Source organism: Schistocerca serialis, chromosome 2, assembly GCF_023864345.2.
Source record: "Schistocerca serialis cubense isolate TAMUIC-IGC-003099 chromosome 2, iqSchSeri2.2, whole genome shotgun sequence".
Classification (NCBI taxonomy): Eukaryota; Metazoa; Arthropoda; class Insecta; order Orthoptera; family Acrididae; genus Schistocerca; species Schistocerca serialis.
In genome coordinates this window covers 632,230,600-632,243,716 of record NC_064639.1, presented here as the reverse complement: position 1 = coordinate 632,243,716, position 13,117 = coordinate 632,230,600, and the positions used below count along the sequence as shown (strand labels likewise).

The window sequence follows — 13,117 nt, the reverse complement described above, 5'->3', positions numbered from 1 at the left end:
GAGAAATAGTTTGTTGAAGAGAAAAGTTTCTGGGACTTGGGTCCCACACTGATTGCTGAAGAGAAGCATAAACGTCTGGACATTATAACCTTGCTCAAACAACGATTCGGCAGTGAAGGTCAAGCATTCTTGTGTCGAATAGTCGTTATTGATGAAAGCGGAATAGAAATGACAGTCCAGTGAGCGAAAATCTTCATATTCTCCACTTACAAAACATTTTCGACTCGTTCAATCAGAATTCAAGCAATTGATGATGTGTACTTATGATTACCAAGGAATCGTCATGACTGATGGAGTCCCTCGTAAAAGAAGTGTGACAGCAGTGTATTATCGTAAATTCATGCAAAATGTGAGCAGAAAAATGCACAAAACCCGTCGTCATTTGCTCAAGGCTAGGCCGCTCATTCTCTATGACGATACTCGCTCGCATATCGGCAGTGCTGCAACCCATAAACAGCGCGAATGCGAATTGAAAGCGTTGCCCAAGCCTCCCTACAGCTCGGACAAGAATCGACCACACTTCTAATTGTTGTGGAAGCTGAAAAGACATACATGGACGTCGTTATCTTTCTCTGGAAGAGCTTCCTACCATCGTTACTCAAGACATTCGATAGACGAAAGGAAGAGGTCTTGGATGGAATAATAGGGCTTCTGAGATGTTGGGGTTCAGTTATACAGAAGCAGGGAGAATGTATTCAAGGACTGTAAAGATATACTGAAAAAGCAAGAAATAAGTAAATGTGTAAGTGAAACAAAAAGTTTGTGTGCATCATTTATGAAACGTCTCTCGCGTATACAGGAGTCACAAGCGTTTATCCAATGACTCGTAGGAAGTGACCAATGTTTACTGATGGACGTCAGTCTGAGAAAATAAGAAAAGTAGTTGGCAGGGTAGAGAATAAATTTAAGAAGCAGAGGAGCGGATCAGGCGTACGATTACTTGATGTGGCCTTTAGTGGCATACTCACCCGTGTACACGGCAGGAGTCGATGCAGTCGGTAGCGATGTGGCACGGAATGTCTATATAGAACAGCTCCCTGGCCTGCTGTCCCTGAAGGCCGCGGAACGCCGCCAGGGCGCCGCCGCACCCCTCTTCTGCCGTAGGACTCGGGGATCCCCCTGCAGGCCGCGGGACTCCCCCTGTAGGCCGCCGGACTGCCCCTGCAGGTCGCGGGGCTTCCCACTCCACTGGTGGGGAAAGCCCGCGGCTCCAGCTGCGCGGCACCAGGCGTGCCAGGGCCAGCGCTGCCACGGACGGCGGTGCGAGGGTCTCGCACGTCTCGTGCACCCAGTAATCATCTGTGGAACGTTGGTCAGTCACCGTGAGGCTACCGTACCAGCTGCTTAGACAGGTTTTATTGACCACAGGTTGAAGTTTGCAGAAAAGGTAACAGTAACCAGCCACGTTTTACAGTGCGCTGTTGCCGGTTTCGAATCGATAGGTTCATCATCAGACGGCTTGTTACGTTAATGTACATCTTTTTGTGGCAGTTTGGATTAATTTCCTCTTTTATTCCCCCATGTGCTGCAAATTTCTTGGAGTAATGGTGCCCTACAACCAAAATACGACGTGATAAACTGTCTATTTATCTGTAACTGTGCCTCATACCAATTTCAAACGATGCAAACAGAATACTATAAATAATATTTTATTTACTTACTTTGAAAATAGCGCACAATTATGTTGCAATGCAGACTGCTTGTTTCGTGCATAGAGAAGACTGTTTAAAGCACTTTTTGATACTCACTGTTGACTATTTTAATCCATAATGGGGAATAAATAGGGATAGAAATGAGATACAGTAAAATGTTTGAGATAAACGTTGCAGATGGGGTGGCAAACATGGGTCACACATTTCTACTAATGGTGGCCGGTACATGAACGTGATTTAAAGTTTAGTGTTTCTCTTTTTTAATTGTATCCATTCTGTTTGATTTAAGATTTGAAAAGAGCGAAAAATTTTGCTTTTAAAACGATACTTATTCAAGATCATAGCCTTGGTTAGTAAAGGTCAAATAAGCCAATATGTGTTTAGTTGTACTAGGGGTTAACCCGGGATAGTGGAGGGATAAAGCACAATATAATGTCAGATAGAAATTCGGAGCGACGTCCTGAGGAATGAGATGTGATGGAACTCACACAGCGACTGTAAATTAATGATCTATATCTTGTGGATGTTTGTTCTGTTTTGTAGATGCCAAAATAACTTTTATAAGTTGCGTTGTATTTATTTTTGTCAAGAAATACCTTACTTACAATTTGAAGTTAGAGTTTCTCTTTGTTCTTTCCAAATCCGACACAATAAATAGGGATTTCCCTGAAACAGAACTCAGCCCTCGAATGACTGTCAATAATTACCTTTAAGATCACTGTTATTGGTAATCATACGTGACCCCTCATGCCCCTTCTAATTTATATCTAAATGTGTATTTTGCTGCATTCCTCCTCTATTCCGAGTTAATAAGTAGCACAACTAAAACCAACTTTGCTTATTTGACCTTCATTAAACCTTGTCATGACTCTGTATAGTGTATTTCGTAGGTAAAAGTTGCTACTCTTTCCAAATCTTAAATCAAATATTAGGTTTCCCATTTAAATAAATAAATTTATTCTCCAAATAGTCTTGAAAATGACGTTGTAAGTCATGGCAATTAGTAGCAATGCGTTACCGTCTTTGTCAGTTGTATCTTTTATCTAAGGCATTTGGCTGTATCTCATTTCTATTTTGAGTTGTTCCCAATTATGGATTAAATAATCAATCTTGTATGTGTACATACTCAGTGTAAGCACCACTCATGAACATCAAAAATCTAGCTAAATGGAAGTGTGGCTATTTCACAACCATAAAAATGCTAAAGCTGGCCGTGGTGGTCTCGCGGTTCTAGGCGTGCAGTCCGGAACCGCGCGACTGCTATGGTCGCAGGTTCGAATCCTGCCTCGGGCATGGATGTGTGTGATGTACTTAGGTTAGTTAGGTTTAAGTAGTTCTGAGTTCTAGAGGACTGATGACCACAGATGTTAAGTTCCCTAGTGCTCAGAGCCATTTGAACCATTTGAAAAATGCTACAGAATTTCATTCACAGACATTTTGGTATGTACATTGATGTGACAGCAGAAATTTTACAAACTACAAACGTTTCATTACTTGCAAGTTATACTAAATGGCAACTGATGAAAATCAAGATGAACAAATAAACAAGCCAATTTGTTATAAACCGTTACTGGAATGGCACATCAATATTGTAGTATACACAGCAAGCAACGTAAATGATGAGGGATAGACGTACATAATTGAATATCACAATAGTGGACATTACATTAAAGCTTCACAGCTCGTTGAAGACATTGTATGAATAAGCAAGGTGTTATATTTTATGTACTATTTCAAGTTGAGTTAGTGCCTGCGTCTTGTTACTGTGAAATGGTGTTGTGCTTATTTTAAACTAGAAAGCAGATGAATGAAATTTTCAAGAAAGGCGCCACTGACTAGCTCAGTCTATTCATTGCTCAGACTTCGTGGTGATTTGCTTTTATGTACATATATTTCAATCTCTTCAAGCAAATTCATAAAGCCACATTTTCCAGCATCATGTCATACTTGTATGTGGTCTTCAGTGCTTTTTACTCCGTGATTGTCGATAGTTGTGCACACTGTGCACATAGATTTATTTCTGTTGTTCAAACGTATGACATCTATATGCTCTTTCAAATGAGTCAGAAAGCTCCTTTCAATTCATTCTATATAGTAGGAAGGGCAGCTTTGGCAGCTGAGTCTGTATCAGGCAGATTTTCTGTACAGGGGTTCATTATTCTTTAAGTTGTGAATTGCTATCTGCTCAAGATCTTTATTTATGTGGAATCTGATCTAAATGTTTGTGTTTTTAAACAGATTGCGTTTTTGTTTTGTAAGATATGCTCCCTAAGAAAAGTAGTGCATATTTCTAGTGCTTTTTACTTTATTTTGTGTTAAGTGCTTTGTTCTCTGATGAGAAGCTTTGTTGTCTGAAAGTTTTTGGATTTTCGTGATAGTCTATCTATCGTGAGAGAGCTGTATCAGTATTTTGAGGCTATGATTTTATTGACATTGCTTTCTTTTTCAACTGGTTCAAGTGCAGTCTTACGTATGCCATTTAGCGTGGAGCTAAAATATGTCATGTTATGCTGATTTGGATGACAAGATGAGCTGTTGATACACACATCAGTAGTTGTCGGTTTTCTATAATTTTGAAAATGGTGTTTGTGGTTCTTGTTGGTGATTTTTAAGTTAAGAAATTGGTGCTGTTGCTGGTCTCATGTACAACAGTGAACTGAACGTTTCTGTTGATGCTGCTCAGATCTGACGCTAATGTAACAATTTACCCATAGGTACCATCAAAAAGAATTATTGTACTATGAACATTCCCTTTTGTAGTAGATGAGTTGGTTGTTTATGTGACTGTTAACCTTGAAAAATGTTTGTTCTAAGTGGCTTATGTAAATATCTGCTAACATCCCAGCTAGGCAGGCACTCAAGTTCTAGTTACATCAACACTATCAACTATTAAAATCACAACAGCATGAAACGAATAAACGTCAACATGGCGTCAAGTGTACCACATGTTTCCACGGGAAAAGGATCAGTTTTTCAGCTGACCGTCAGCACGGCGACCATGGTGGTGGGTACCCTCAACGCGGACACAGAGAAAGGATCGCCAGTAATGGTGTGCTGCACGACGACCTTCTGAAAGGTTAAAACACGTCGTCTTTCCAGACGAGTCCCTGTTCTGACTTCAGCATCACGACGGACGTTTCCCTGTGTTGACGCTCCAAGGAGAGAGAAGGTTGTCAGGTTGAATTCGTCACTGTCATGCACGCCCAGCACCTAGCGTCGTACTACAGTGTGCCATCTGACACATATTTCATATCCGTTAATTTGGACAGTCTTCACTGCACTTCCGACTTCTCAAGCCGATGACTCTGCCATATGTTCGACTCAGGCATTATATTTGCACAAATAAGTTCAAGACTACATGGAGCCCATGCTGTCACGCCATTCTTCAATACGGTGGATACAGAGCTTAGAAGTTTCCCCTGATCAGGATTTTCCCCAGTTCTGCCAGCCACTGTAAACATTTTGTCGCAGGTTGCTGAGAGACTGGCAAACCACCAGTCAGCAGCCACTGAGACAGAGCTGAGGTAGCACTGAACGACATATCCTCCCCTCACATCCAAGCACTGTTCGACTAGACGACCAGCCAGTTAAGAGCCACAGCTGATGTCAAAGATGGCAGAGCTGTGTACAGGTGCACTGGAAGAATGACTTCCTAAGTTACTCTGGCCATGAGGTAATTAGTCTAACCTTGTCTTCATGGTGCCTAAGCGAATGATGCGTAGTTGGCTCTAGTTTATTCACAGACTCCTCGCTTAGTACTGATCTTGATACTTCGCAGTCTCTTGTGGTGTAGCTGATCTCCATCTTCTGCAGTATTGCTTCTGCAAGATTCCCATGACACCCTGAAAGAAGCCTATGACCATCCGTTTTGCCCTCTGTGTGTATGTTTGATGTCGCCAGATAGTCACATTGGATTTTGATCCTATACACTCGAGTAACAACCGTTTTATTCTCATCCGCATGTATACACTGATTCCTTTTCCAGTTTTCTACTAACGGACCATAGTCTAGTACTTGCTTCTCCAGCTATTATTCCAGTGTGACAGTACCACATCATATCTCCACAAATTGTTATACCCAACAATTTCTACGAGCTGACATGTTCCGATTTGTGACCTGCCGAATTTTTTATTTATGAACTTTCCATCCAAGTTGTCCCTCTAGACACCAGTCTCAAATCGTATCAGCATCTGCAGCTTTTTCATGTAGCACTTCGATATAGACACCTCCACAACTTGAGGTTTGTGTTAAAAGTTTCTGCTAGGTAATTAACACAAAACACAAATATTAAGAGTGCCAAACTAATTCTCCGTGGCTACTTCTATGTATGTTGGAGGACTCTCTATCCATGCTAAGTCGCCCATTAAAAAAAAAATCATTTCATGGACAATTTGATAGCACTCCATTTAATAACTATTTCTGTGATCATTAGTTATAATTTACTTGTAAGTCAATATTGACCCCCTCTGATTGCCTTGAACCATGGTCCATCGCATAACATGTGCAGGAAGCTTCAGTCTTTTTCCGTATGAACCAAGTTTTCCAGGATCTATAATTGCTACCACGGGGAAGTGCATTCTGTTTGAGGTACTTCGACTTTCCAATATGTTATGCAACAAATATAAGACTTTTTTTATATTAAGGGTTGAAAGTCCTCGAGGTTAATATAACAAATAACTTTTTATATTGATTAACAGTTTCTGCTGCACAAAAGTCATCTTCACATCTAAGATTTAAAATTGCCGAAATGAATACAGCAACATAAACAGCTTATACAAACCAAATTACAGATCCAAAATACGAAATTTCACACAAAGCTATAGCAAAGTTCAAATGCATATAACAAGATGTAATAACAGGAGGCGTACCATAAAAATATTCTTGATACTGTAATTACCACAACAGCTCAACACATCTTTAAAATCTTTTGTAAAAGAGGCAACGTCCATACATTATGTATAGGTGAAAAAACTTTATATCGTTCATGACAAATCAAGTACAACGAAAATCATAAAACTGAAAAACGTATGTTAAGGTAAGAAAGAGGCAGTGAAAATGAGGGAACATATTGACAAAACTCAGAACTATCCACTAGAATGAATATGTGCATGTAACAGTTATCGTCTTACTTAAGACGTTATGCTTTAAAACTTAGTAACTGACACAGTTTAATCGCTATATGTGTTATCTTATAGAGGAGACTATCGTAAAGTACGTTATTACAACATGGCATATGATTATAGTATTGCAGCTGATGGTCATTACAATGCTCAAGAAACACAGTATTTGAAATACACATCACCTAAACATGAGTTGCCACAACTGCAGTAATGACATGTCTGATGGCTGCTACCTTTGATGAACTGTTTGAGGCGATGGTGTCTAGACGGTGCTAGCAGACGACTGTGTAACTTACGTAAAATTTTAATATTCTAATGAAATTTAAATGAAAAACAGGATATAAATACATTTAAAATTCACCAGTACAGTCCATCTTAAAAAATTGAACGACCAGAGCTCTGACTGATAATAACTGATAATGAAATGACATAACTGAAGATAAAATGATAATAAGAGCCTACTAGAGGTTAACACATATTCAGTATTTATCGCAAACTAATATGTACACACACCATCATAAATTCTGTACAATATGCTGTACAATATAAGATGTCTTATTGCTGCACAGGGGTACAGCAGTTACTTAATGTGCCATTGCCACAAAATGTGATTCTGAAGCAGCTTCTGATATTTAAATAAATAACAAATATTAACGATTACAAAGAAACAGGTGTGATAATGTTGTCAATAAATTAAGTAAAAATAAACAATTCTTTAGAAAAAACTATAAAAAGGAAAGTAAAAGATACATTTCAAGGCCTTACAGCGGGATTATATCTGAAGAAACTGAGCACTACATTAAATAATGTAATATCACAGTAGGCTTCAGAACTGACAATATCTTGAAATCACGTCTTCAGCATCAAATAGGACCAAACAGGAATCAACTTAAATACTCAGGACTTTCATACTGTTATTTTATATTTAATATAAGCCAGTAACCAAGGCATATGTTGAGACTGACACCTGGTTGAACTGCTGCCGCATCTTTTCAGGCACATGTACATGATATACAATGCAGATATTCAGGAATACGTTATTATACTCGGTTCTAGATAGGCAGATTAATCATTTTATTTCCTAACTTATACCTGCTATAATCTACACCTTGGCAACATTACCACTTAGCATTAGGCAACAAATATGACTCGTCTTTACAACTGCTCTCTGTGTACATACATACATACATACATATATATATATATATATATATATATATATATATATATATGTGTATACCCATGTATATTGTAAACAGCAGTTTACTCATATTGGTTTCCTGTCATTTACCTGCTGCACCTGAGTCCTGGGTAACATTACTACCTAAGCCCTGAGCGACAACTTATTGCTAGCTGCAGTTAGTATATACTACAAACTCATACATTTATCATGCCTGTGGAAATTGAGAAAAGCAGATAAGCACACTAATCATATAATTATACTAGGATTTACTGTTAAATTGTTGGCAGTAATCGATGTACCGTTACATTCACACCTAGCCTTCAAAAATTACATCATATTCTTTTCAAACACATGCACATTACAAACAATACAGACATACAGAAATAAATTATCACGCTTTGTCTGAGGGAGACAGTTTTATCACATTGGTTCCTATTTTACACCCGTTTTAACCTAGACCTTGGGTAATATTAACACCTTGAATTGGACGCATACGAGGACTGATTTCACTGGTGCAATGTTCATAGCACATAATTACTTAATCTGCACGTTTCTGCTCTTAAGAGCAGGAATGTCAACCTGGTGGTGGAGAGTATTAGTATCATGGTACTGAGCCACATGCAGTTTTATACATTAATAATGTGTTTCCATGTCCTTTGCAGTATCACTTATTTCGTATCTTTTTTCTCTTGTATAGCTGAGTAATCTGTTGTTATTACTTGTTACTGTCATTATGAGAATAATTGTCTACCTTTTTTTGACTTCATGTATGGTCCATAATTTATTTGATAATGATGTTCTTTATATTATGAGAACGTGTGTGCCACTTAAACAGAGACACGAATTGCGCCCAGCAAATCATTGTGAATTACCACTTTGGTAGGGCATTACATAAAATTAGATCAATTGTTTCATATAAGTTTATTAAGCTCTTATTGCTGTGTCATATTGATATCAGTTAAAGCCCTTTTAGTTCAGTTATAAGATGAGCTGTACTGATGCTAATAATTCAGCTGCAAATACATTTATAGTCTGTACTTCGTTTAAATTTCATTAGGATATTAAGGTTTTACTTGAGTTACACAGTCGCCTGCTGCACCATCTAGCGAGCATCACCTCAAATACTGGAATAGCGTGTATCTTGCGCCCACATATACATCAGCACCACATCTTGATGCATATCTGTAAATGAACAAAGGGACAGGCTGTACAGCAGCAAGACGTCATGCCTGCAGCGTCTGTTGATGTGCTACGTCCTCTGCCTGTCTCAGATCTCCAGCTGCACCGTACACACACAGAGACGTCACGTGCCTTGCCTGTGAGAGTAAAATAGCATACGTGATCAGTAAGCATTTTAGTGCAGTAAGTATAGGGGCAATGATGTGAGAACTGCAGCTGTTGCTAGAGTTGGAAACGCTTCGACATCTACACATGCTGCAGAGTGTAGTTCGTAGTACGAATTTTTGATGGTGCTACATCACAGTGCAGATAAAACATGGAGATTATCCACACATCTATAAATCCAAGCAGGTAGGAGTCCCAAGCTGACGAACAAATCCATATATTTTGTACATAACTCACCTCAAAAATCGGAAAAGTGTTATGGAGGAAAATAATTGTAGATTGGATGGGAGAGGCTGATCGGTATTTATGCAAGTGCATAATGACAGTTGCGTAGCGTGGTGAAACTTAATCACATTTATGAAATAATGTTTTATGTTATAGTGTTAGAACACTATGTCGTTTAAGGTAATGAATTACGTCTGCTTGACACGTTGATACAATTATTTACCCAAATCTGTGCTGTCAAGGCAGCCATGTATCAAAAGATGTGTAGCTGTCCTTTCCAGCCCCATGATTATTGTCATGGAGACAATGAGTCTTGTCCTTATTCTTAACACAAGCAAAGAAAACCTCTGGAAAGCCGGTAATTGTGCAAACCAAAGCAACCGCAAATAGCCATATGTTGGTGTATGGGTCGAAAAACGCAGGAATTTAATGCATTAAAGAAAACACGAAAATTGTTAAAAATGGTGGCATTGCATATAAATATGAAGAGAATCTTATAGCTTGGAGCAGAATGACTCATGTGTCTGACACTGTGTATTATACTATTGGTTTATAGTTCATCTATACTTTTTAAATTTGTTGCTTTGAATATTTTTCCTATTGGTACTACATGATAAAATGTGATATAGTGGAGGTTGAAGTTATTTGTATTGAATGTAAGTAATGTATGTAAAATACTGTCAATAAAATTCTTCAGGGTTTGAGGCCGCATTGTCATCTGTAAAATTCCGGCGTTCCGGCGACTGTTGCAAGGCGTCTTCCTCAGGGTGTATTGCAATACAATTTGAGGAAGGCCGCTTGCAACAGTCACCGAAACGTCGGAATTTTACAGATGACAATGCGGACTCAAACCGTGAAGAATTTTATTGACTGTGACAACGGCCTCGGAAGCCTACGTTTACATATGTAAAATACTATCTAAATAGTTTATTACGTTAAACAACTTCTTGATGATATTTTGTATTTAAATTATTTGTGTGTATAAAATAGTCATAAATAATGAGAGTAATAGCTTTTAAAAGTAAATTCCTGTAAGAAACAGATTTTCTTGAAGTGAAATGTTCAGTATAAATAAGTGTGTACTTTTGTATCTAAGTATTTTAGTATTTAAGTTGGTTGGTTATAAAAAGTCAATATCTGATTTCCTTTTCCATTAGACACATCGTATGGTCAAAGCCTGTAAAAATGGTAACTCTACTGATTAGCTTTTCCTATTAACAGGACTACCCTCCAATAGTGTACTCTGGCTAGCAATATCATTCGCTCGAAATGTCCAGAAGGCTCTTCAAAAAATCGCCAGTTACATGGCGTAACATCATCCATAAAAATTGGCTGCAAATGGTTTCCAAATAGCCAAACATAGTCATTTTCAACCATTGATCGGTTCCTTTGGACCAGAGCACCTCGTCCATTCCATATAAACACAGCTCTCACCATTACAGAGTCACCATCAATTTGCACAGTGTCTCGTTGACTACCTGGGTCCATGGCTTCGTGGGGTCAGCGCCACACTAGAACCCTACCGTCAGCTCTTACCAACGGAAATCTGACTCATCTGATCAGGCCACGGGTTTCGAATCACTTAGGGGGAAACCCTATGGTCACAAGCTCAGGAGAGGCACTGCAAGCAGTATCATGCTGTTAGCAAAGACACACCGGCGGTCGTCTGCTGCCATAGCCCACTAACGCCAAATTTCGCCGCACTGTCCTAACGGATACATTCGTCGTACGTTTGTCCTACATCGATTTCTGCAGTTGTATCAGGAAGTGTTGCTTGACTCTAAGCACTGAAAACTCTACTGAAACCTCTATGCAAACACCGCTGCTCTCGAACGTTAAGTGAAGGCCGTCGGCCACTGCGTTGTCCGTGGTGAGAGGCAATCCCCGAAATTTAGTATTCTCGACACCCTTTTGACACTTTGGATCTCGAAATACTGAATTCCTTAACGATTTCAAAAATGAAATGTCCGATGCCTCTAGCTCCAACAATCACTGCGCGTCCAGCATCTGTTAATTCCTATCGTGCGGCCATAATCACGTCGGAAAAGAGTTCACTTGAATCACCTGATTACAAACGACAGCCTCGCCAATACTCTGTCCTTTAACACCTTGTGTACGTGGTACTACCGTCATCTGTATAAGTGCATGTCGCTATGCCATGATTTTTGTCACCTCAGTGTAATTTCATGTGTCAGTAACTTTAGGGCCTTCTGGCGCGCAAAAGCTTTTCTTCCAGCTGATTACCTTACGAAGGGATAGAATAATAATTGGCAAGTCCGACTGAAAACTTTTTGAGTAAATGCGTGAGAAAACAGACAGTGAGAGTCCTCTGCTGTGAAGTTAAGAAAAAAAGAATAAGACTTAATATCTCTGTAAAGAAACAGACGCTTAGCCGCGAGGAGTGACCTCAGAGCCGTACAAGCACGATCTTCCACAAAGGAGCCGAGATGAGGTTATCTCGGCGGTCGTTCTCCTCAACAAGCATTTAAACCATTTCCTATCCACTGCGGGTTACCGCTACTTCTGAAGATGTCGCCCGTAATCTATGGCACTATCATTATTTCTGATAAGATTGCGGGTAGTTATCACTGTTAACCGAAAATAGGGACTCCATCGAAGTACTTTTATTTTAGTTAAGCAACTTCAACGTTACAGTAACCCACATCTCATATGAATAAATATAGTTAATTTACAAATGGAAGAACTTCACACTCTTTGTATTTGCTACATCCATTTACAGCTGCTCTGTATTGTAGTGTGTGAATCTACATAATATGTGAAACGCATAATTATATACACTATATAAAGGGCCCGAATATGACAAGATACTTCACAACCTCCCCGCGAACACGCCTCGATGTTCAAAAAAATATCCGTCACGTCTGGCAACCTCTGCTTTCCACCTAGTCTCGCACATATGGGAAACGATTTGGACTCAATAAAAACGTTATCTCAGCTATGGGCGGGTATTTTTCAAAGCATACTTCATGATGAAACTTCCTGGGAGATCAAAACTGTGTGCCGGACCGAGACTCGAACCCAGGACCTTTGCCTTTAACGGGCAAGTGCTCTACCATCTTTTTTTTCTTTATTAAAACAATCATATAAGCACAAAAGTACAAAAACAAAATAATGAAGTACTGGAACTGTTTCAACGCGAATTGTATCCTACAATAGACTGAAGAACACATTTTAACATAGTACCATATAGTGACATTTGTAAGCTTACAAAACAGAACACAAATGTTAAACTGACAAGAGCATCTTCAGTCCAGGCAAAGACATAGAACGAAAATGCAAACATATATATATATATATATATATATATATATATATATATATATATATATATTTGGATATAATTGGCAGAATTAGAATTGCAATTCTGTCGATTGATTCACAACCGTCCAAATTCTTCACAGAAAGTCATTTGGAGCATACAAACGAATAACAAAGACATGCACAGGCAACATAAATTAAGGAACACGTCAAATGAAGTTAATAACACCATTGAGAAGTCGGGAGCAGTCCTAGGAACAGGTGTAACCCCTTGTTCGTTGTGTATTTTGTTCGCTACATACTCTTGCACGTAG

General features: G+C 39.0%; 1 protein-coding gene across 3 annotated transcripts in view; it reads right to left on the bottom strand.

The window, feature by feature from the left end:
* LOC126457710 (uncharacterized) overlaps window positions 1–13,117 on the bottom strand; it is a 95,410-nt gene that overhangs the window by 80,817 nt on the left and 1,476 nt on the right. For all 3 annotated transcript variants that reach the window (XM_050094240.1, XM_050094241.1, XM_050094242.1), the window contains exon 2: window positions 969–1,299. In XM_050094240.1, coding sequence (XP_049950197.1) covers window positions 969–1,299 — 331 coding nt within the window. The remainder of the gene's footprint in view (window positions 1–968; window positions 1,300–13,117) is intronic.